The 26,711-nt window shown below is 40.0% G+C and overlaps 1 protein-coding gene across 2 annotated transcripts; it reads left to right on the top strand.

The window, feature by feature from the left end:
- Positions 1-1,174: 1,174 nt before the first annotated feature.
- Positions 1,175-24,800, top strand: mettl16 (methyltransferase like 16). 2 transcript variants are annotated; one of them, XM_037775357.1, is made up of 10 exons: positions 1,175-1,283; positions 1,533-1,676; positions 12,232-12,419; positions 13,191-13,331; positions 13,796-13,911; positions 14,072-14,214; positions 17,198-17,267; positions 19,128-19,217; positions 23,374-23,547; positions 23,924-24,800. In XM_037775357.1, the coding sequence occupies exons 1-10, from the start codon at positions 1,180-1,182 to the stop codon at positions 24,602-24,604; spliced, it is 1,851 nt and encodes a 616-aa protein (XP_037631285.1). In that variant the 5' UTR covers positions 1,175-1,179; the 3' UTR covers positions 24,605-24,800. The 2 variants fall into 2 exon arrangements, with proteins under 2 accessions (XP_037631285.1, XP_037631286.1); XM_037775358.1 differs by having other exon boundaries at positions 1,218-1,402.
- The last annotated feature ends 1,911 nt before the right edge of the window (positions 24,801-26,711 follow it).

Here is a 26,711-nt window from a genome sequence, read left to right as displayed (position 1 = left end):
GCCTATACTGGGATGTAGTTAAGCTAAATTTAAGTTTCCCACCAGTGAGATGCAGCTCATTTGAAGTGTGCCAAAATTATTATTAAGCATTGACACACAGATTAATTTTATTTGTATTTTTCACAAAACTTGACAGATCAAAAGATATTTACACTCTGCATTTATCATAAAAATGTTAATTTAAAAAGGACGGAACAATCAAAGCTTGTGGTAATAAAATTAAACAAAAATTAAAAGGACAAGACAGTAAAGAAAAGAAAAACAATAAAAGAGGCATATTTACTTTAAAATATGGAATTGTAATATCTGTTAAGTTATTCTGTTTTTCTATACATTTAATGAGTGTAGCAAAAATGTAAATAAAGAATTAAAGAAAGTTAAAAGAAATAGTCTCAAGTAGTGTTTATAATGTTGAAAAAACAGTAAAAATACTTTTGTAAATGAGATGAGTGATTTTCCTTATTTTTCCCAAAAAATTCAGTTGACAGCTCTGAAATAGTTTTTTTAGAGGTGTGTTTGTATCTATCTAAACATTCAGAATAAAACAGAAATAAAATAAAATAAAGTAAAATAAAGTAAAACAAAACAGAATAACAATTTAAAATAAAATAGAATAAAATAAAATAAAACAAAACAGAATAAAAATATAAAATAAAATAGAATAAAATAAAGTAAAATAAAGTAAAACAAAACAGTATAAAAATATAAAATAAAATAGAATAAAAGAAAGTAAAAGAAACTAAAAGAAAACAGACAAAAAATATAAAATAAAATAGAATAAAATGAAATAAAGTTAAAAAATAAAATAAAGTATAATAAAGTTACACAATAAAATAAAATAGAATAAATTTAAGTAAAATTAAATTAAATTCTCTGAAATATCTGTTTTTTTAATTTTATAAAATATAAGTACAATAACAATATATACATGCAAAAACTGCCCATACCAGGGGTACATTAATAAAGTAAAAAAAATAATATATATAATAATATTATAATATATATAGATAATATTGTAATATTTTATATCTATATATATAGATATACATATATAGATATATAATATTATAATATATATATATATATATATAATATTATAATACTAAGAAAAAGTAATACAAAATCACAATAGATTCTCATCAGTCCATATAAAATGTATTGAAACACATCTCTGTTTACATGGTAACCATTTTAATGACGTCATCACGCACCAGCGTAGAGAGGGTGACGTCGCAGACATCCAGGAAGAGAGTCACACAGAAAGTCATCAACGTTTGGACAACGTGAGTTTGTTCGAGTTGTTTGAGCTTTTTCTACTCAGTTGTTTTGTCCTATAAAGTAAATCACCAGTCGGAAAATAATAACAGGCTTCATCACAACAAGGACAAAACTACATTCAAAGGTAGGTAGACACACAACTCTGGCTACATATTAGCTTGATATGTTAGCTTTGTTAAATGTAGTTAGTGCCTGTTGTTGCTGTGAGTTCACCATGGTTACTTCATGCCTCGTGTCTCCTCTCCCTGCTCTAGAGTCAGTGCTGTTGCCATGGCTCTGAACAGATCCATGCATCCCAGGAACCGGTACAAAGACAAACCTCCGGACTTTGCTTATCTGGCCTCCAAGTATCCAGACTTCCAGCAGCATGTTCACACCAGCCTCACCGGACGACCTGTGTGAGTACAATAGAATAGACACTTTATTGTCATTGTCATGGAAAACAATGAAAAACAGTTTAGCAGCTCTTAGCAGTAAAAACAAAAAATTAAAGCAAACATAAAAACATTCAAATCAAAATATACACTAATAAATGGATCATAAAGTGCAGGTGTTATGATTATGGTTCAGCAGCTAGTGTCCTCAGCCTTTGGGGGGGTGGGGGGGTTTACACACTTGACAGCCTGTGGGTAAAAGCTATTACTAGTCTGTTTGTGTGTGTTTTAATTGTCCTGTATCTCCTTTTGGAGGGAAGGGGAGTAAACAGTCCATGTCCAGGGTGGGTGGGGCCTTTAGAAATACAGCTTCAGCATATTAATATTAGGGGTGTAACGTTTTTACAACGATACGATACGATATCAATGGTTCCGATACGATTCAGGACGATATTTGGCTCATCTAGAGCGATAAGATTCAATCATTTGAAATTCAATCGGTGTGACTGTGAAATAAATAGCTGATACTGGACAGAGCAGGTCAGGATTCCTCAAAGTTTTTCTTGTAAGGGAATTGGGTATAAATTAATTATGGATATAAACAAGTCAACAATGATTAATGGCAAATACATACACCTTTTATTTGAAAATGATAAAAAAAATGCAACTGCACGACCTGCTGCTTCAGTTCTCAAGATACAAGGCAGTCTAATATTTAACATGAAATATAATAACTTCTATTCAAGTTAAATGAGCAGTGGTTTAACCAGCTGCTTCTGTCCTCATTTTCAATATAAACGGTAGAGCTGGCAATCTTGCGCATGTCTTGAGAACCGGAGTTATGTTTAACATTTCTTTACTAATAAAAGTGCTAAAAAACACTTTCATATAACGTTTGTCGTCCTTAAATACAAGGTGCAAATCCTTAATATCGATACAATCGATTTTTGCGTTTCAAATCGATTTTATATCGATATACGTCTCCCGTGAAGGACGACTTGCCCTGTGCCTATGAATGTAGTTGTATCGTAGGAATATAAATCGATACATCGATGTAGTAGATGAATTGTTACACCCCTAATTAATATCCATAGTTATGGAGTGAAATGTTCAAGAACATCATATGAGTCAAATGTTCAGGTGTCCACATATTTTTACCTATATTGTGTGTGTGTATATATATATATATATATATATTGTCACTATTGTCGCAGTGTACAGAAACACCTATTCACCAGTATGCCAGAGTCGAGCCCTGAGGATCCAGATCAGCACCGCTCATGCCCCAGCTGACTCAGTCTGATCTTTACTGCTCATTCAGCTCCTGGCAACAGCAGGAGGACGAAGCCTGGACAAATGATTAATGGACCCAACATCAGAACTCAAACTCAAACCTGTTTTCTGCTCTCTTTTTCCATTAGAGAGACTTCACAAAGCATGTGTGGCTTACAGTTTCAAACAAATCCCAATTTTAAGAATAGGTTGGTGTGTCAATCAAAAACTGCCCTGTAGGCTTCCTGTGTTTCACTACGTACTCAAACCGGATATTTGTGTGTGCGTGCCCTTCCCAGTGAGACGCTGCTGAGAAGTCATGATGTGAGAAAGTCCAGGCAGGAGAACAAAGGAAGAATATGTCTGGTGGGATTAGTGGCGGTGTGACATCAAACAGTGTGAGCTCATGATTGCTGGTGTAGGAAAGAAACAGGAACTAGATTAATTTGAACTAATAAAGCCTAATAAATGTAGACGAGTTGGAGGAGGGTATTTACCAAACCTTATACAAAAATGAATACCTTGTCATTAGTTATATTATCAGACAAATGTTAACTGAAGTTCCATTTGGACTGGGTTTATTTCTCTAGTGTGGTGATGCTAACATTACCGGTCAGTGATTTTAATCCCATCCAGAGTGCATTTGTGGGTCAATTAACACCTTCACGCAAAAAATAATTAGAGCTGCAATTATCTACTGTTGTTCTGCCAAACTGCTGATCCTCCTGTATTTTAAATCCAATCCGCAGAGACGTCTTTGTATTTTAAAGTGAATCTCTGAGTTTTTTTCTCCTAATTTACTTTTTAATCAACTCAGTGTGAAATTTTACTTTTGTGTGAAAATCGACTGTTAATCTGATACACGAAACATGTTAAAACCAACACATATGCCTATTAGGAGAAACAATACGATGATGGAAACAAATTGAAGCTGCATTGGGTAGAAATGGAGCAAATATGATTAAAACAATATTTTTTATAAAACGGTCATTATATCCTGACAGTAGTGCATGAGACAGGTAATCTGAAAAAACTCATGTGCCTCTGTGTCCTCCGGTGCTCCTAATGGCATCTGCAAGATTTCACAGACCAGAGGAAAACAACCAATCAGAGCTGGTCTGGAGTCTGCCGTCTCTGAGCAGCTGTCAATCACTCGCTAACTCCGATAAAACGGTCAAACTAGGCAGCACTGATCAAACATGAATCAATATTCTGTTACTGTAATGCCTATTTCTCACCTCAAATATTTTCAGAAACATCTTGTAGTGTACTGTTTAGCTGTAAAATGAGGACGTTTGTTTGATATTGAGATCTATTGAGGAAATACCAAGCACCACCCACCAGCCGGAGCACAGCCAATAGGAACGCTCTCTCTCTGAAATTACCTGTGATTGACCAAAGTCTTCCTTCACGAGCTAGATTTTTTTTTAAAGCCTGAAAACAGAGCCATGAGGAGGTTCAGAAGTCTAGTTATCTCTCAGAACACTTAAATTACAATATGCTGAAAGGTTATTATGCAATTTTTGCCCAATGATGCCAAAAACCTTCTGCCTACTGAAGCTTTAAAGCCATCATGAGAGCAAGACCCCTGTAAAAGCTCGTCAAATGTGCAGTTGTAATGTCCACGTGTCTATTACAGACCACATCCTGTAATTTTGTGATCGTTAAAATGCCGTCTAGAACAATGAGTCAAATTTCTGACAAGCACAGTGAATATTTAAGAGTGCAATTTGCTGTAAGCCTTTATATTTATTTTACTGAATTTAGCCATTTTAAACTACTTTTGCCTCTTCTGCTGTCCAGGGCGTTTTGCTGCAACTTATATTTCCATTTTTTTATATATATATCTTTTTTTTAATCTTTTTTTTAAAATTAGATAATTCCTCATATACATAATAATTCTGCTATTTATATGAGGGCATTTTTATATAAGCAATGTTCTCTTGTGCAGCTGCTTTGTGTTATAAATGGGTTTGTAGAAAACAAGTTTTGATATCGTTACTGAAACTCAGGTACTATATTGGCACTGGTAATACCCAGAATTATATTTATTTTAGTTGAAAACATAACCAAAATAGCATTCATGATTTATCTTGGTTAAGTCGGTTCTAGTCTTTTAGTAAGACATGTCAGCTTGTCATTTTATAAATTTAGATTTTTTTTCTCAGTTGATACAAAAGTCTGTCAAAACAAAGCAAACTCCCAATGAATGAATGTGCTGACAGTTATTGTAAGACTTGTATTTGAGGTCCGCTGTTCATCTGTCAGGACTGAGACACTCTCCTCCCTCTTTGTTTGTGTTTTATGAAACAGGTACCACGTCTGCTCAGTGAGGAAATCACTTGTTATTGTCTGTGTTATGCAGATGAGTGCCGACATGGTGTCACTGCAGCGAGCCTGAACATCTGTGTGTGGATGTGAACATATTGGTGTGGGCTGATCTTTTGTGGTTGTGAGGTGGCCAGTCAATCATTTCATCGCAGGCTGAGCATGTGCATGTGTGGGCACGCTGTAAAACCCGACTGGATGTCCGTCTGTGACAGGTGTTAATTATCAATTTGTGTGTGGCTCACCGACAGACAGACAGACAGACAGACAACAAACAATGGGCTGGTAGTGTTAGGGCTGGACATCCAATGTAGAAATTTAGACAATAAGAGAATTAGACAACTAGAAAGAAGTTGTGTCATTTTTTTTAGACAACAAGAAAATGTGAAATGACAAGGTAATTAAACGTTGATTACTAGCAGTAAAGCAGACTGCATGATCTACTTTCAGTAAACATCAGTCTGTTTAGTGATGTAACCATGAGTAGATTTGATTGATTTATTCACAGAAAATTGACAAACAATTTTGATTAATTGATTAATCATTTAAGTAATTTATCAAAGCGCAAGACTTGATAGTCCACAGCCATGCTAGCATCTCCGTGAGGCTGAACATCATAGACTTTTTACAAGAAGTTGACGTAGTTACTGTGACGTCACCCATTGGCACTTAAGCATTGGCTTCACTTTTCAGACTTTGGAGGAAGCCCTCTGGTGTACATAGGCACAGCAATGCTTTGAGCTAAATGCTAACATCAGCATTCTCACACGCCCACAATGATAATACTAACATGCTGATGTTTAGCAGGTGTGATGTTTATCATGTTCACCATCTTAGTTTAGCGTGTTAACATGCTAACATTTAGCTAATTAGCACTAAACACAATGTACAGCTGAGGAATATTGTTAGTTTTGCAGCTATTTAGTCATAAACTAAAGTATTGGACAAATAGAAATTTTGACCTGATTGGTGACACAAGGTGAAAAGTCAGGGGCTCGCAAAGTTATTACAATTCATCCTGAGGGGGACATGAATGTCTGTACAAAATGTCACGACTATCCATCCAACAGTTGTTGAGATATTTGAGTCTGGTACAGTGCGATGGACCGACGGACCGACCCTGGAGCCATGCTGGTACCATGGTTAAAAAATGTTTATTGGGAGTCAAACATTCTTCATTTTTTATGTGCAGCACCTGAAATGAAGTCTGCGTATTCTTCCTTTAAACAAATACTTTCAGTAGTATATTGCACAATGATCAGACATTGACTCATTTGCCAGTTCGTTCCCTTAGCCTGCTGCATGAACGGATGTCCAGGATTTGCGTCTCCTTCGTGTGTGTGGTAGCTCTGGTTAGCCGTCTGCAGAAATTTGGCTCTTCTTCTCAGTCAGTCTGTCATTCCATCAGTGGAGGGATTAGTGTGGTTTTGTATTTCCCAATGAATTCATCTACTGGGTTTTTAAAGTATTTAATCGGTGAGTTAGGGATGAGAGTAATCTTGGGGAGACACTCACTCAATCCCCAGGGGAGATACGTCTCCCTTCATTTAGGGATCGTCAGTGGGGAGGACTGATAGCGGTGGGCAGAGAGTCGAGCTCAGACCAGAGGCAGCTGGAGGAGAAATATATGGGGGATGTGATTGGAATTGAAGTGAGGAACAGATAAAATAGTCTGAATGTTGGTTTGTCTCAGTTTTTGGGGATGGAGACGGGGGGCTCAGTTAGAGGGGTGGATTAGGAGGCATGAATGGGTATTAAAAATGCAACAGCCTGGGTGACATTTAATTTGGTAGTCATATTTTTTATGGGCTGATCTTCTGTGGAAAGATTTTCACTTCCGTAATTAATAAAATGTTCAATTTTCATAGCAGTTTTGTGTTGGGAGATATATTATTAAACATGTTCTCGGTAATAGAAGATAAATGAATGAATAATCATGACCTCTGATGCCACATTTAAAATTGACAAATGTGAAACTACAATGATCAGCATTACTTCCCTCACTGGAAAGCCCAGCAGAGTTATTACCATGCAGAGGTTTTTTACTATCTGATGGGAGAGAGATGAGGGAAACTCAGTGCCTCAGGTAGGACATTATTTTTCCATATTTCACTTACTGAATCTGGTGTAAAGAGGCTGTGTGACTTCTGTGTTGTGACTTTAATATCCAGGCTCAACCATCACTATACTTCAAATCATTTATCTGAAAACCAGTTAATTATGAATAATTTGGGTTGTGTTCTAGCCAAAGGGTTTTCTGGTAAGCAGCTCCAATAAGCTTTCTTGAGCTGACATCAATAGATCCCATTAAATAGACTCAAGTGATTGGTTGTTGGCTGTTGAAAAAACTAAAACCTAAACACAACATATTTGTCTATTGCTTCTGTCTTTCTTTTATCATTACAACTTAAAATGGCATTTCCAATCATATCTATTGCTTTTTTGTTTCCACAATCGTTACTCAAACACTGTCGGCTTGTCCAATATACTGAGGAGATCACCTTCTATTGTTGAAAATGAAAAAGAGAAATAGAGACTGTTAAAGGAACAGTGTGTAACATTCCAGGAGATCTATTAGCAAAGATGGAATATAATATTCATAGCTATGTTTTCATTAGTGTATAATCACCTGAAACTAAAAATCGTTCTACATAGGGAGCGGGTCGTCTTCACAGAGTCCGCCATATTGCTCCGGCATGTTTCTACAGTAGCCCAGACCGGACAAACCAAACACTGGCTCTAGAGAGAGCCTTTCACGTTTTTACATTACCTGAAGGCCACCGTAGTTCTCCGACACGCTTGTGAAACTGCGGTAACGTGAGCCGCAGAGTGCAAAACTGTGGTACCGCCAGCAGCCGTCTGCCTTCCGTTGCTCCTAAAGTAGTGTTATTATGGTAAGGATACAAAACTTCAATAAACATTTTATTCACCAAATCATAAATAATACTAAATAAAAAGCTCGAAAAATAATAATTTCAGCCATAATTGCTGGATCCAAGCCATTTTTTTACAGCATCAGCACATCTGCAGAATTGCAAAAATATCACAAAATGAGCTCAGAGATATTCAAAGTCAGATCAGCTTTAAATTCATGTTGAGTTTTTAAGAGATGCACTCGTCTCTGCTCTTGTGAGGACTCAAAAAATAAAAACACCTGACATGGGAGAAGAAGTTGCTTCTAATCAGCAAAAAATGTTTCCCAGCACACTCAGACTGAAGTAGATGTACCATGAAGGTCACCTCTCTGTGGACGGAGATTGAAAGAGTGTGTGTGTGTGTGTTTTCATGCTGATCATGTAGCGTGGAGGTGAGAGCAAGCTGTTTGTCTCAGCAGTAAACTCCCCTCCGGTCTAATGATGTCGTCTCTTCATCCATCTGAACCAAAGACTTTTCTTTGTCTCAGCACTTAAATCTCTTCTTCTTCTTCACCTTCGTCTCTGTTTGCTCATCCACACCTGCTCCAGCTGTTTTACCTGAATGTCAGCTGGAGTCGTGTTTTGAGCTTTTACTAATTCCTTACACTCTTATCATCAAAACAGTAAGGCATATTTAGTCTCATCACAACTTCTTCATCCTGGTTTGTCCCACGCTGCGTCCCGTCGGCCACATTAATGTCGTAATCACGCAGCGGTGCACCTACGTGGCAGCACAGACGTAAATCGCGGGCACTCTCACGCTCCGTCTGGCATCAGCCATTGCTCCAGCGTGGCCGGATTTGCGTGCTCTCCTCGTCTGTTCAGTAGGTGGGGTTGCCATGGAGACGTGGCATTCGCAGTGCTGCTGATGGGAGTGATCGGTCTGCATTGCACACACACACACTACCACACACACACACTCATCCGGGGCTAAAAATAGAGGGCTGGCCTGAGCAGCCTCCCTCTCTGAATATTGATCCTTATCTAATGATGCCTTAGAGGAGAAATGAAAGAGGGCAGCATATCTGAGAGAGAGGCAGGCTTTCATTTTGGAGAAGAGTGAGCGTTATGCTGATGTATCATTTCTCCCTCATTAGCCTGATTCCTCCCCTAAGCTCAGGCCATTTTTAAAAGTGCAAATTTCTTCACTGGTTTGTCTTTTTGTAAAAATGTAGTACATCCTCAAAGGAGTGCCAGGTGTTCGCTCTCCTCCAGGTCACACTCCTTCAGCCGCTGATTAAACTGGACCATTAACCTAATATGTTCATTAGGTGAGGAGACACAGGGTAAGATTGATGGCAGGCTCAACAGGTAAATCACTTCTCATTTGTATCCGTCTCACACCTGGAGGGTCGTTTGTCCGTGTTATCACTCCTGAATGAAAATGCAGATGTGTTCAGGGACTAGAGTCACCTCAGCTGCGAGACAGGTTTCTCCCCTGCTTTGCACTCAGTGCTGCTTTTTTTAAATTAATATTTTAGGGCCTTTTATGCCTTTATTACACAGCCCAGTTCCACAGCCGACAGTCGAGAGATTATACAAAATGAGTGGAGAGAGAAACACGGGAATGACATGCAACATAGATCCCCTGCCAGGAACATTGCGGCCCACGATCAGCGCCTTAAACGACGACCCCTAGCTTGTATTTTATGTTGCTTTCAAATCTGTAGTTCAGTTCAGTTGGCCTAAGGTATCAAATTATACATTGTCAAAACACTCCTGCTCACTCTGATCGGGGAAAATCCTCACACTCATGTCCTGACCTGCATATGTGTTAATATCACACATGTTAACCCAGCTAATTTTGCCAGTATTTCTACACTTTTCTATCAGTTTGTTTGTGATAACTTGATTAGACACAAATAGGTTTAAGGATAGCACCATGTAACTATATTATGAATTACCATTTCAGTTTTCAGTTGTGCTTTAGTGGTGCTCAGACCGACTTTGTCCCTGCAGCAAGGATGCTACAGCAGAGGGCTCTGGCAAAAATATCAAAGGGTTGCCAGCCAAAAAAATGAATTGGCCAATGAAATGTGAAAGCGCACATTCCTGCGAACATTTGTGAACGCTGTACTTCTACTGTTTACCTCGCGATCATCACCGAGAAAGATGAAATTATTGCCACCATGATAACTTTGCAGAGTAGAATCCTTCCTCATTATAATGCAGTGTTTTGGCCTCTCATAAACCTTCAGACTCTTGGATCTCACACTCAAACGTGACTTCCTGGATAGTATTTCATGTCTCAGTGGCGGCACCTGCTTAAATCTAATTGTTTGGCATTCTGGTCTTCAAATGGGCCTAGAAGAAAGGGGAAAAAATGGAAATTGATATGCATTTTATTTGTTGTGAAATATCACCGAAGAGGAGCTGAATACTGAGAGCAAAACATTTCAGCTCCTCATGTGTAATTGATTTGTGAAAAGAAATAAAACAAAATAAGAGGTTGACTGCTTTGGATCTCAGAGTTATAGCTCCATCTCTACCAGCACTAGGTTTTTCTTTTTTTTGCTCACACCAAACTGGTGAGGTGCCAGACGCTGCCATCACCAGGATGTGTCTAATTACATCTGCCAAGGTGCGAAAGCGCTCGGCGAAGCTTTAATTATACCTATCTCGCCCACTCGTTCTGTCTGCCGCACTCGTGCCCGTTTGTGTGACAGCTGAAATCATTAACGGGAGAGCTGAGCAAGTCGGACTGAGAATTGGGAGTAAAAAGTGGGAGGTCTCTTAGCAATGTGGAAAATGTGAATTTCATTGTCATTAGCAAGGGATTGTTGAATTGAAGGGCTGCTTATCTCCCTATTGTCCTTCATCTGCGTGTGCGTGTGTGTGTGTGTGTGTGTGATGTGAAGTGCAGAGAGCTGCAGCAGGCTGGAGGAGCAGAGGGTTAATGAAGTGCAGTATTAAGAGCAGTTTGGTAAATTGCTGTCAGGTCGCCTCATTGATAAAACAAGAGGATCAGCAACTCACTAAATTGAAATCATCCTTAAAGGGAAATTCTGGTTTTATACAACATTGGTTTTTACTTTTGTAGCTTTGGTCACCGTTTCAATCAGTAATAACTCATGATGTCACAATACCAGACATTTAGTAGTCGTTACCAATACCAGTGAAATGCCACAATACTCGATACCACAGTAAAAATCAAAAGTAAAACAATAAATCCCATGTACTTCAACATATACTACTTTACCGTTTGCATACTGGTTTTTGTTAGGAAGTTAAATAGGTCATAATTCCCTAATTATCTATTTTATATTGCTGTCAAAACATCTCCTTCAAACACCTGTATTTATTCAAGTTTCTCGCCAAAAACTACATTTTACAAGATTAAATTATTATTACGCATCATGATAACATTAGAATTGACCTTCGCTCAGTACTTATAGTAGAGCCTGAACGCATCATAATGTAACTCAGTGGAACATCCCGTGTTGAAATCGGCAGGACAAGAGCTAGTTAGTGTTTGCTGTTAGCAGCCGGTAAAGCTATCGTTAACTAGCTCTCGTCCTCAGATAGTGGCGTCCCAAGTTTTCAGAATTTTGGCATCGACTTGATACTGAAGTATCGGTTCTCTTGACATCCCTAGTAATAATAATCTTCAGGTTATCATTAACCAAACTTAGATGGAGGAGAAAACAAAGGTGAACAGTATCATTATTACCCAAACTGTCTGTTCTAAGCTCCAATCTCCAGGGCTGGAAATTGTTTGAAACGTTTCTTATATAATGCCATCTTACTTTAATTTAAATTTAAAATAAATTTATATACGTGGGGTTGTTTTTAGTTTTTACAAACCCTTTGTTTAACAAAAGAAGACAAACACAATTGTTGAAAGTTCAATAAACACAAGCGCATGTACAAGAAATTACTAGATATAATCTAAATATCTAAATATAAGAGTCTAAAATTGGCAAAGGGGTTTAGATATTTTTTCTTTTTTTGGTGAATACAACACTATAATAACAGATAGAATAAAGTTGTTAATAAACCTGAATTTTCCTTTGTGTTACTGTAGGATTTAAATGCTAACATGAACTTGTTTGTTTCTCCTCCAGTGTGAATTTCAAAGAGCCGGAGGCGGTGCGAGCGCTGACCTGCACCCTGCTGAAGGAGGACTTTGGTTTGACCATCGAGATCCCTCTGGAACGCCTCATACCCACCGTCCCCCTCCGCCTCAACTACATCCACTGGGTGGAGGACCTCATCGACGGCCAGAAGCAGCTACGCAGGGGCATCGACATCGGTACCACCACCGCTATTTCTGTCATTTACTTTACATTTACTAGTGTGTATGAGAGGTTTCACTTTGATCATCATCGTAAGGATGCTCCAAATAAATCGAGCTGACTTTTCATGCAACTGAGAAAAAATACAAAAAAAACCCCATATTTGTTCAAGTTGGTGTCCCCCAGTTAATTTACGTTTGAGACTCCTGCTCTTGTTTATTCTGGATGTGGCTTCCAGCAGCTCAGAGCGACGCACAAAATGTCAGTTGGTGCTTCCAGCTGGTGCACATGAGCTCAGTCATTCCCAGTGTCCCCAGCACTTACCAGCCAAATCCCCATCCATATGTCACAGCGTGTTTGCCGTTCTGTCTGTCAGAGAAAAAGCAGTATGTCTTTGCGTTTGTGGTGATTGTGCCTGCAGGTGTGTCTGTCTGTGTGTGTGTGTCCGTCCTCTTTAGGACCTCAGGTCACTGATTGGTGACCCTGAATCTTTCTGTAAGCAGATTGAAGCTGTCTGCTCTCTGATGGATCACCACTGGGCGTTTCCTTCACTAACTGGTGCCGCTGGACTGACTTGTGGTCGTTGTTGTGATATGTGGATGATTTAATAACAGCTGCTGGAACTGACATCTATTGTCCATTATAGTCCCTTTAATATTTACTTTAAACAACATATTTCCATATTGTCCAATGAAACTCATAACCATTAATCATCCTAAAGAACACACACACACATCCTCCAGCTGCCAAACATGTATGTGTTTGTGTGTGTGTGTGTGTTTCCTCAGGCACTGGTGCGTCTTGTATCTACCCCTTACTGGGAGCCACAATGAACGGCTGGTACTTTCTGGCCACAGAGGTGGACGACATCTGTTTTGACTACGCTACGAAAAACGTGGAGCAGAACAAGATGTCTGACCTGATTAAAGGTAAATGTGGTCCACTCATCCTGAAGAACAAGGTAGCTCAACGCATTAAACTGCAGCCTTTCAGTGTGTTATTTGTATATTGTCTCGCCTAGTGTGTCTTTAAGGGATACTACATCATTTTGGCTGAACTGTGGCTACAAGTAACTAGCTCGAGACTAACGGCGTATCGTCGTAGAATAGAATAGATAGAAAATGTGTTTGCGACGCAGTAAATTCACCATTGATTTATTCCCTGATAACGCTACATGTCTTTTAGTGTGATCGAAGGCCACAGTTTTGGACTAAGAAACAAAGATTTTACCTTGTTTCTGTCATGATTGTTAACTTTTGTGTGGGACGGCCTGAAGTTGCACATTGTTTGGAGGCCTTTAGTCTTGTTTTATTTTGTCCCAAGAGCTGTCATGATTACCTAAATCATTGAACTTACAAATCCCTGCCTCATCTGTGTTTTTGCACTTTCCTAGTTGTCAAAGTCCCCCAGAAGACTTTACTGATGGACGCCTTGAAAGAAGAGACAGAAATAGTTTACGACTTCTGCATGTGCAACCCTCCTTTTTTTGCCAACCAGCTTGAAGCAAAGGTGAGTGTTTCCCTGCCTGAAACTTTAATGTTTTACTGTCCTGAGGTTTGGCTCATTGAGAGTAAACACTGCACTTGTTCACCGTGTTTGTTTACACGATAGTAACAGGCTTCTAATAGGATTTTATCTTAATCTCTGTCTGTCTTGTTGCTCTCTGCAGGGGGTAAACTCCAGGAACTCACGGCGACCTCCTCCCAGTTCAGTGAACACAGGCGGGGTGACGGAGATCATGGCGGAGGGCGGGGAACTGGAGTTTGTCAAGAGGATCATTCATGACAGCCTGCAGCTCAAGAAACGCTTGCGGTGAGACAAAGAGTCGGCAAAATCAAACTGGGCTCAATAATGATTGCAGTAGTTGCAGGCGTATTTGTTGTGTGTAAAAGCAAATGTAAACCAGATTTATCAAGCTCAGTCGCAGACAGAAACTGTAAGTATTCAGGGTTGCACAGCTACACATCTGAAGTGGCAGATGCATGAACAAGAGCACTGCACTTTTGTTCTCTTTGGAGAGGCTTGGAGAGGTTTAAATGGCTGCTGAGAGCACCACCAGTGAAGGGGAGACACCAAGAGGTGAAATGTGCAGATGGGTCGCTGCACATTAATGGAGCTGTCACCCACACTTGGTTTAATGATTCTGGCACAAGCTCACCGTGTACTGTATCCGGGAGCCCACAGGGAACAGCTGTGTTTGGGTGGGTTGGTGGGGGTGTCTCCAGCGGCCGTCACTTCACCCTCCCCCGTTACTAGGGCTGTCACCGGGGCAGCAGAGTGAGACACGGGTAGAGGGAGCTGCAGAGTGGTGCTATTAAAACTGATTAGACATGCCACACCTGCTTTGCCTCCTATATGGGAGTACAGTGTGTGTGTGTTTGCATAATGCGTCACTGGAAAGATGAGCGGCCCTGAGAGGGACGATTTCAACACCTGCCTACTCCTGTGTGGCTCTGTGTTACAGTCGTGTAGTGAAGAAAGGAAGTGAGAACAAACCCAGTTTCATTTAACAGGTTTTAGGCTCGGGCCAAACCAACCGGAGCCGGCTGTCACTCCCAAATGCATGCTGGGACACCAGAGCCACCAGGTGTCCATGGAAACACTGCCAGCTTCACCGATTGGTCCTTTGAGACGCCCTCACCGCCCTGCCCTACTCCTCTTCCCCTCTTCTTTCCACTGATGTGTAATTACTGTCAGATAGGGGCAAGCCACCTTACTTCCCAGTATAACACACACCCACAACCCCAGTTAGAAATGAGGTAATACTCCTCATTTATCACGCCATTGATATGAAAATTACCATCTCTGCTAATAAGATTGTAATCATACGTGCTTCAACGTGTGAATAGAGAATATGGATGCCAGTGCAGCTGCACACTCTGGGATGTTTGAGAAGCCGCCGGTGGAGGAGGAAAGCCTCTCTGGGTGTTCCTCCCCACTGTGTTGAAAAGTGGGGAACATCTGTGAATATTAGAGCTGTTCAATATTTCATTGTGTCAGCCGAGGCCGACATGTTGCTCTCCCCCTCCCCTTCACCCCCTCTGGGCATCTTCATACCTCCCTAACCTGATTACAAATCATAGTCCTTTCTCTCCCTCAGTCACAAGTCAAAATTGTTTTTAAGATGTGATTTCATATACAGTCGTTGGGTGTGACTGTCGCTCTTTACCTTTTGTATATTTAGGAATATGGCTAATTACAAGGGCTTACGTTTGAACACAAGTCAGAGGCCCTTCAACCCAAAAGGAAAGAAAAAAAAAAGCAATTTCCTGCATTCATATACTATCACATAAATCTCAACTGGTTATTGTGCTTCCCATACTAATGTTAGTATATGTAAATACTACTTAGGATCACATTTAGGTCCCTTGATGTATTTGCATCTTTACCACAAAGAACACAATTCTTTATCTTTGATTGAGGTTCAATTTGAGAGCTTTTATAGGAGAATATTAAAACTAAGACAGGCAATTTATTTTAGAATAATTTTTTGTTATATTTGTTTGAATTCTCTTTACATCCCGACAGCAATCAATAAATCAAATGCTCTGACAAATTGAAGAAATACATCTGGTACCTGTGGCTGTCGCAGGCCTGTAATAAGCCCGTCCAATCATTTTCATTCGACCTGCATGAAATGATTGGACGGCCTACCTTCCCTTTCTACAAGAGGAGGGAATAACCAGAGGCCCCACAATAAGATATTATCACGATACTTAAGTCTTGATACGATCTTATTGCAATTTTAAACATTTAGCGACAGGTATATGAGTATTGATAAGATATAGTGCTACTTCTCTCAACTGCAAATTATGCAGTTTGTCAACATCTGTTTGATTTAATAAGATACAGTTTTCATTCTGTTCATCTCAGAGTTTTCATCCACATATCTTGAGGTCAGAGGCAAAGGGACCCATTTTTCCTCGCCAAAATTTGGCAAAAAAATTGGAGCATTATTTAGCATTCTTCCCAACAAACTAACATGACATGGCTGGTACCAATCGATTCCTTAGGTTTTCTAGTTTCATATGATACCAGTATCACTCTAGCTTGAAGACTAAGCCCTTCAACCTCTCTCTACAAGCTTATTCTCAAATTTGAGATGCTGGGACCAGAGATGAATGATTTTAAATGATTATAAAAAATGTTAATTATTAATTGATTAATCCACTAATTGTTTTTAAAAAAGACAGAAAAAACAATTTAATTTAACTAATGCAGAGGAAGCTGACGTGTGTTTTTCAGCCCTGTGTAGAGACTGCAGTCTTCCTCACAGGCTGCATGAATAATCACCACCAAGAAATGGAGAAAGTATGTGCCTGAGAGGGGAAACACAAATCAATTGTTGCTGCACAGAAAATCACACTTTATGCACATTTTAGATATTTTTTTCCCTCACGTTGTGGTGATTAAATAAAGACCAGATAAGTAGCTTTAAATAGTGTCTAGTGAAAACTAAACAAACCCTGACAAGGTTTGTCTGACTCCCTGATGTGTTTATCTTTCCACCATCTTCCCCGGCCGGACTCTACTGCTTATTGATCAAGACCAACCTCACCTCTTTATTGCACAGCAGAGATTATTGATCAGGCCTCCACCGAGGGACGACTTCAAAGCAGCTTTTCCTCCACTGAGGACCGTACACACATACGGATGTTTTTCCTGTCTCATGTTTTACTTTTCGTTTGTGTTGCTCCCCAAAGCTCACCTCGGCTCGTTTGATCTCTGCTTGGTAGTCCATGCCCGCTAACACAGCGTCACACAGCTGGTTTAATATGGATTCTTCTTTCTGCAGGTGGTACAGCTGCATGTTGGGGAAGAAGTGTAGCCTGGCACCTTTGAAAGAGGAGCTGAGGAAGCAAGGGGTGAGTACCAACCGAGGCAAACACACAAATACATCTGCATCGACTGCAATCAAACGAGCATCCACAGCTTTTGATCTCAGTTTGCTCAGGCAGGAAGGTGCCCCTTCTGTGCGGGGTTTGATAATGGCTTGTTAAAACAATCTTTGCCTCCCCTCTCAAACACTCTTCTGGGACTTAGTACTGACATTAGAAGCAGACGGTCGTCACTGTCAGAGCAGCAGATACCCAGAGAAATAAAACTCATCAGCTCTTTCTAATGTGCTCACTAAGCAGTGTCACAAACGAGCCATGAAGGAGCTGATTTCTGTTAGCGGTGCATGACTGAATCACATGGCACTCTGTAGCTAACATGCATTAGTGTCATTAGCCTAACTAATAGCCCAGCACATGACTCCTGACTGCTGCAGGCCTCTGGTCCTGTGCCAGTCACTTCATCACATTCTCACAAAAAAAAAAAGAAACTCCACCTGCCATCCCTCAAAGCTCCTCCAGAGGTTTTCGGGTGCTGTCGCTGCTCATCAGAGTGAGTGCAGCGTTGGCTAACTTCCAGAGAGGAGTTGTTGCCTTTTTTTAAAGTGTGTGTAAACAGAAACCTAGCCTAGTTAATATGCTAATGCTTTTATCACCCGTTACTCCGTCTTTTCTCCAGTGTCTCCTCATCTCTCTTTGTGCTTTTTAATTTAGCACATGTGAATGTCTCAGATACGGAGCTCCTTGACTTCTGACCTTTATCTTAGTGACCCTCCTCCTTGTAGTTACAGAAGCAGTCCTGAGAGACACTTAAAGTGCTCTGTTAGCACGAGGGTTTTCACACCACATGTGTGAGTCTTTTTCACATCATCACTATATATTTTCTCACCCACTATTAGAGATGTGGAGCTCACGGAAACCAAAACTCACAGCAGGAAAAATGCTGTCAAAGATGAAGAGTCACATTCTTGGTCTGTTGAGAATGATTTGGTTATGTAGAGCTGTTTTACATTTTATCACATACTGTACAAATCATAATCTCGAAATTCAGCCAACTAGTTCAGTGGCTCTATCTGATTTAATTATGGAATAAAGTTTGAAGTTTTTATGTCATTTTGTATTATGGGTATTTATTTGATCTATTTTTATTTTTTTTATCAGCGTTTTTTTTAACTTTTTTCAAGACATTCACAAGACTTTATAATACATATCAGGGCTCCTCAAAGTCCGGGTTGAGTAATAAGTTTGAGAACCCCTGATATATATAATGTATAATATAATATAGATATATAATCATATGAGTTGGAGTACCCTGACACAGCAAAAATAACAGCAGAAACTAACATATAATTACAAGTAGAAGAGGGGAATCAGATTTGAGACAAAATGTAATCAGTTTCTCTGCCATCATTACATCACAAACCTGGTCATTATTGATGTAGGTCTGTGTATTGACAAGAATCTTGCGATATGATACGTATCATGATACAGAGGTTACGATTCAATATATTGCGTTTTTTTTATCTAATTTTTAGGAAAACTGTCATACTATAGAGACACACCACCATATGCATGAAATCTGAGTAAAAAAAGTTACTTTTTCGTGCAATCAGAACAGCAAGATCTGCATTTATCACAGTCCCTGTAACATTCAACATCATTTGAGAACGCATTTCTTTGTAAATTCAATAAAATATTGACTGATCTTTATATGTAAACTATTAATTAAAAATTGATACAGTGCTTTTGAGAATTGATAAAGTATCACAACACATATCGCGATACTCGATATGTTCAATATTTTCTTACACCCTTATATAGATGTTGAAGTAATCGCAAACACAGTGCTGATCACACCTGATCACGCCTCTTATTTTCTTTTGTTTTCAGGTACCCAAAGTGACGCACACAGAGTTCTGCCAGGGACGGACGATGCGTTGGGCGCTGGCCTGGAGTTTCTATGATGATGTGATTGTCCCGGTAAGTCTGAGCTGATTTTATTTTATGCACTTGAAGGACTCCAGCCCCACTGCTCACTGCGGTCATTATGGCTGGGTAATGAAATTCAGTACAGACGTGCAACGATGATACCGAGAAACAGACTTGACATTTGGTACCATAAGTCAATACACATGTAAGTAATCTCAACAGTGTCGGCCATTTTGCTGCTTGAACTGGATATTTCCAAAAACCCAAAGCCTCCCCCTCTGTCATACAACACCTCCATCTTCTCCATCCTCCACACTGTATCCTCTTTCCCTCCAGCTCTGACCCATTAGAAGCACTTACTCCTGTCTCCTCTGGGGAGATGTTTATGGGATTTTTAACATGCTGTAGCCAGGCAACAGTTGCCAGGGCAGGACTGTGTGCATACACACCATACCATTGTCTTGTCTGGACAGTGAGAGTTTGAGATAAATAGAAAGCAGGGACGGTGAAGTAGCCACAATAATGTTAGAGTGATGACAGGTTGAAAATAAAGGCAGGTGGAGGCGGTCAGCAGGTGCAGCAGAGGCTGTGTGATGACAACTGTTTGTGTTGTGTTGGACTCCTCTCTGTTTTGGCCTTTTCAGCATAAAAGCAGTTGAGCAGAATGATTGGCCTACATTTCCTCCTGCCACCCCTCTCCTCCTTCTCTTCCTCCTCCTCCTCCTCCTCCTCCACTTTGACGCATATCCACCGTTATTTACACTCGAGAGCTGCTCGCCATCATTACAACGCAGACCCCTCAAGCACGTGTGTGTTTGTGCGTGTGTGTGTGTGTGTTTAAATGACAGAATTTTCTGCATGTGTAATTCCTTGCATGGTTGACTGCCTCATTCTGCCTGCATGCGTGTGTTCCTATGGACGTCTGGTATGTATGTATGTATGTATGTATGTGCATGGGAGTGCTCATTAATGTTACATATAGACTATAACATATGTGACATGCATACATCCGTGACCTACTTAATCCTCTTATTACCAGGTCAACCTGCAGGCTACTATTACTACTATTACTTTATATTCATCTCCTCTTTCTCCCTGTCGTTTGGTTTGTTTAAACTTCATTTAACCACACGGGTGACAGGTTGTCTTCGACAGGTGACACTTGAAGTGAATCACAGGGTACAACACAACTGATAAACCTAATCTTAATCGTCTGGATTCACAAGGTTGACTTATACTGTATGTCACATCCAGGAAGTCGTCCTCAATAACAAATGGACTGAAGCTGCTTTCAAGGGAAAACTTACAGGTCTTGGGTAGTACTACTGCATATATGAATAAAGTTGTATAAAGCCTTTTGTGGCATCAAACGCTGCTTTGTTTCATGTACGTATCATAACAGCAGCTTGTATATCCGCCGTCTTCGGTCTTTCAGTTTCCCTTTTTGAATGATGAATACAGACTACCACAACCTGCTGGTAGGGAGAGTTATTTTATCTCACCCAGGCGCAGAACGTACGTGGTAGTTGGCCGTTGGCTGTAGTCTTTGTGATGTGTTCCAGTGCACCTTTTTAGGCAAGACACTGGCAACGTAAGGTGATGTGAGGCGATTGCAATTGTCGGCCTTTGTTGCCTCTAGTTCTTTGATGTTGGTTTGGTGTGTCTGGGCCTTTAGCCGCTACTAGCATAACATACCCAAATCCCTGTCTGAACTGTCTGCGGTTGAGTTTCTTTGTGGAATAAAGAGGATGATATTTCTGGTTCTGCTGCATAGATTTAGATTTTTTTTTAACTGTCCATCATGAGTCCGCCGATGCTATCGGAGTTCAATGCTAAATCGATGGAGTACTCTTTAAAATCATTATCTCGTTATAGTTTTTAAGCTGGTATCTGTCTCTTCCTTGAACAGCCTCCCAGTATATTGTCCCAGAAAGGCTTTAGTTTAGTGCAACTCCAGAAATCATGGGTATGGTTTGACCACAGAGCTTTGTTGTTTAGTACTTGGCTTCTGATCTGGGGTGTTGTGAAGAAATTCAACATTGGATTTTACTTTTTAAAGGCGGAATAATATAAGATCTTCTCATTACCAAGAGGGAAAAATGCAGAGGATGGATTAAATTAATTGGACTGGAGGAACACAAGATGCAGATAAAGAAATCCAGCACAAACAGACAAAGGGATAGAGACTGTGGATGGTGAGATTAGAGCACATGTAGAGAGAATAGACGGAGGCAGCCAGGCTTTATCTGAGCCCTGAGGCGTGTTGTTGCTCATACAGGCCTCTGGCAGGAGCGGGTTCAGGAAGGTCCAGAGTTCAGGAGTCCATGCCAAGGGGGTTTTGGACTTGACAAAAAAGAAATAGGGGTTGGGAGAAGAGGGGTGATAAGAGTATAATTTACAATGTTTGCCTGGAGGTGAAATCTGCAGCATTTTGTTGCAAGCACTCACCATCAAGATGGATTATTGAATGACATTATATCTGAAGAGAACAGCTCTTATTGGACTTGTAGGCTTTTACTGTGCCTAGTTTTCAAAATTAGGCCAGGCTTTTATTGTGGCGTTGTCATGTACCCATATTGTGTGTGCGTGTGTGAGAGAGGGAGGGCATGCATGAGGTGAGAGTGTGTAAGTGGGATTAATAATGGAGTGAAAGAGCAGCAGAGTCAGAAGAGGACATGATTTAGTGGAGAGGTTTCCTGTAAAATTATACACATGCTCTTCGTCTGAGTTTATCTATGTGTCTGTGCATGTTGACTGTGTGTGTGTGTGTGTTTATATACTAATGTATTGGTGCAAGAATCTGTGTCAAGGATGCTGCATACAAACAGACAGGACTGGCTTGATGGATTTTATTGATTTCCTTTCCTTGTACAATGAGCCGCAGGGCTTGCAGTGCGTGGAGGAAAAAGGGGGGAAGAGACGTCTGTGAGAAACAATAAGAAATAAAAGAAGCTCTAATAAGCAGCCAGACAAGGCAGCGTTCATCGTCAACCCGTTAATTAAATATGTCCATCCCTGCTAAACATACATTTACACGGACCATCATTTTCACTAAAAAATCAATCAAAAACCTTTTACTTGGAGTGAAGATGTAGCTTTTTTTCAATGAAAATGAAGCAGATGCAGGAATTTATTTGTTATATTTTATTTCAGATTCCTCTGTTATTCTTGAGAGGGATTAGAGAAAGAAAACAAATACATATTACATGCTATAATTTAAAAAAAAAAGAGGCTCAAAAGTCTTCTGATGCATTAAAATGAACGAGTAGTCAAAAGTTGACTCTCAGATCAGCGCAGCAGAGTGAAGGTCACAGTCTGCTCCTTCCCTCAGCTGTTTGTAGGTCAGTCGGCCATGCTGTCTGCTCTGTCACAGTGGAGTGCGGCAGCAGAGCCCCGCTGTCTCCCCACTTTCAGTCAGCCTGCAGTGACTCGCCAGTGCGGCGTTGACTTATTGGCTGCAGTGGACGTGAAGGGTATGATCGCTGCAGAGCGTCTGTTTTATTCAGACACGGTTGGGTAATGACCTCCACCGCCATCACAGCGTGACATTAGAGGGGATTAGAAATAAGGAATGGTGGTTAATTCGCAGCAGGTTCAGGAGGAGCTCATGTGGCTTGAGCGCCCTCATGTGGTGTGTAACAAACATCCATCTATAGTCAGAAAACAAAAAACCCACAAGTGTTTTAGATAGTGACCATACCCACAAAAGTATATATATATCATTATTAATACTAGTTTTTGATTTTTTTGGGGGGGTATTTTAAGCGTTTATTAGGCAGTGGAGAAACAAAAATGAGAAAACCAACACATTGCCATCCAGGTTGGTAACAGGCCAGTGAATGGATGTAAACTTTGGTCATCTGATTGGATGATTGAGAAAAAAACAAACATTATACCTAATGTTTAAAGCAGGGCTGCCCAAAGTGGTTGTCATTTGTATTTTTTACTGTCTGATTTATCTAGAATAAATATTTTCCAACATATTTCAGTGTGTGCTTATCATTGCAAAATGACCTTGTTGACTATGGTACCGCAGGTATCTTTGGCATTGTTGACTTCACCCACACATCCCTCAGTCACTTTCTTTCTCTATTAGACTATACCTTTTGAAACTCTTTTAATTTGTGTCCGTTGTTTTGTGTTTTACGGATCCATGTTAGAGACTATTTGTTAATTTTCTCCTGATCTCTCTCCCTTTTATCTCCAGTCTCCTCCCAGTAAGAAGCGTAAACTGGAGAAGACGAGGAAGCCCCTGTCGTTCACTGTACCAGAGGCGGGACTGAAGGAGCTGCAGGCCAAAGCCTCAGCTTTAGGCGTTACTGCCCGCGGCCCTGTGGACAGCATCACTGCACTGCTGGAGAAAACACTCACCGACCTGCGGGTAAGCTTTAGGGCTGCACTGCCACAGTTAGAAGGTTAAGTTTCACCCTTTATAAAGTTGTAGACATGGGGCCTCATTACAGAAACTTTCTAAGTCTTAAATCCTATCTTATCTCCGTTTAGGATGACATTTAGGATTTTTGGTATCACAGAAACACGTTTCCCATTACAGAACCGTTAATAATAAGTAACAACTGTGCAACACAGCTGGAGCGTGCAGCGCATGCTTGGCGCCACTGTTCACAGAACGTTATCGTTCATCAGTGTGGATGCTCACATCATTATCGTCCTTGGTGTGGACGGCCCTTAATACATCATACTGTACATCTGCAGTAAACGCCATCATTAGTCAGATTGTCTTCTATCTGGCTCCGCAGGTGCTACACAAACGTGTCCCATGCAGAGAGCAGGAGCAGAGCCTCTCTCTAACAGCTGTGGAGAACACCTGGATCCACGGACGACAGAAGCGACGCGAAGGGTCGCGTCAGTTGCGAGAGCTTCCCAGGGCGCCGCACTGCACTGGAACCAGCTCTCAAACCACTCTGGCCACAGTTGCTCCGGCCACAGCCCCAGCATCTCAAAACCAGTCTGCCTCCAAACAAAACATCAACAGCCTGGGTGATGGCGCTAAAAGCAAAACTACCTCTGCACAAGAGCAAGCTGGTCAGAAGCAGCCCGCAGAGCAGGTTGAAAATGGCGCCTCTTCCAATGAGACAAGTAAAGATGTAACACAGAACCCACCTGCAGAAGAGAAAGAGGTCTTAGAAAAAGTATCAGGTGAAGATGTGGACATGGAGTCTTCTACCTGCTCAGACGCAGGGCAGGAAACATGTCCACAGGAAGCAGCAGCTGCTGCAGAGAGTGAACCGCCCTCTAAGCGACCCCCGAGTCCCGCTGCAGTCGAACACTTCCTGTTTAAGTGTCTGCTGAATGTGATGCTTGAGGATAGCGACGTAATGATTGAGATGCACTGGGTCGAGGGTCAGAACAAAGATCTGATGAACCAACTGTGCACGTACCTGAAGAATATCCTTTTGAGGTCTGTCGCAAAGCCATAAATGATCCAAAATATTACCTTTTAGTTTTGATTATTGAATTCACAGGGATTTCTGGAGGTTTTTAATCCAGTAGATAATCAGTAGTTCACGTCATCTAATTTTCTTGTACTTGTTTAGTTTGCTTTTTAAGGTAGTGCATACTGTGTATTGGTGTTTGGTCAAAACATTTCCAATAAATGTTCTTTTTTATAACATGTTTTGTACTTCATGGTGCATCTTTTATACACAGACAAGCATTTTTAGCTGTTTTCTTTTTTTGATGATGCAGTACATTTAAATGAACACAAGAGGACAGTGTACATGTTTCTTCTCAAAGGGACTATATTCCTGTCATGATCTTTTGTATTTAGATGAAACCCTTTAATTGCTTTATTAAACATTTGCTTTGAAAGTTGATCCCAGTGTTTCTTGACAATTGGCACATCTCTTAAATTTACACAGACTGTTTAATTCAGGATTTTCCTGGAGCCCCTCAGTCCTTCCTGTGCTTGGAGAACCTTTAGTATCGTGGTCCACTATTATTACTCTGTTGCAAGTGACATACTTCCTGACCAGAGCTGAGTGAATAACAGGAAAAGACACCTAAATATCAAGGGCCATGTGTGCACGTACACATTAATTGTGTGTTGCAAGCAAAAACCTAGTTCCTATTTGTAGTACATGTCCCTCGGTTATACCAGGACTTTGACTTCACAAGCCTCTGTGTGTGTGAAAGTCAATAGTCTGGCTATATCTGGGCTGATGTAACAAGAGTAATTACATTAATAAATCAACCAGAGCTGAAATGATAATAGATTTTTCCTTTAAGTCATTAATCAAAGTAAAAGGCCAAACATTTGCTGGCTGTAGCGACTCAGATGTGAGAATGATCTTCTTTTTTTTCAATGTTTCACAGCATTGTAAATTGAATATCTTTAGGTTTTGGACTGTTGGCTGGACAAAAAAGGGTACTTTGATATTTTGTATGTCTACACCTATTTATATTTGGTATTCTCAGAACAAATTAATTACATTGGTTTAGAATATTTTATATTTATAACAATTTAATAATAAAGTTGCAGTTATAGCCTTAATATGTTACCCTATGTGCAGTGGTGGAAGAAGTACTCCGGTCTTTTACTTAAGTAAAAATATCAATACCACAGTATAGAAATGCTCGGTTACAATCCTGCATTCAAAATGTATTCTAAAAATATATATTCTGTATGTATTCTGCAAGTACAAAAATATTGGCATCAAAATATACTTAAAGTACCAAAAGGTAAAAGCACTCATGCAGAATGTCCCATTTCAGAATATATAATTGGATTATAATAACTGATGTATTAATGTGTACATCACTTTTATGCTGCAGGAGATCACTAAAGTCTTAACTTAAAAGAGTACATCATTTTTTTTTGTTGAGTACATTTTGTATTATTAATCTGATTCTGCAAAGTCACTGAAGTTATCAAATAAGTGTAGTGGAGTAAAAAGTACAATATTTCCCTCTGAAATGTAGCGTATTAGTATAAAGTACAGAAGCAAAGAATATAAATACTTTAGTAAAGTACAAGTACCTCAAACTTGTACTTTTATACTATATGTAGGCTACTTAATTACTTTGCACCTCTGCCTTTATGTGCTTGTAATATCGGTTGCTTCACTTGTACACATGTTGGTCGCTGGATGAGTAGTCAAAAGGAAATGATGACGTAATGCAGCATACATTTCCACAACTGTAACCTCCCTCAACTCAAGACTACATCCGTTTACATTATTATTATTATTATTATTATTATTATTGATTTTATTATTCTTATTATGCCTGTAAAGCCTGGACGCGGGTGTAATGCATGGATGTATTAAAGAGAAGAGATGCAGCACACAATGCATCACTTGTATCCATGTGGTCAGACGCCGTATCTTGTTGTTCTGCTCGCTGATTGGCTGATCAAATACATCAATGAGATGTGAATCTGCTGCAGTCATGGTTACTAGTAAGTTACGGAGACGTGTTGTCAGCGTCTCGTGACATGTTTTCACTCAGCTCAGACACTGGGCAACAAGAATTATATTTTTAATTATAATATAGTATTACACAGGTAAAAATATAACTTATCTAAAC

Source organism: Sebastes umbrosus, chromosome 7 (assembly GCF_015220745.1).
Source record: "Sebastes umbrosus isolate fSebUmb1 chromosome 7, fSebUmb1.pri, whole genome shotgun sequence".
In the NCBI taxonomy this organism is placed as follows: Eukaryota; Metazoa; Chordata; class Actinopteri; order Perciformes; family Sebastidae; genus Sebastes; species Sebastes umbrosus.
The sequence above is the reverse complement of the archived record's forward strand: the minus strand, read 5'-3'. Positions and strand labels throughout refer to the sequence as shown.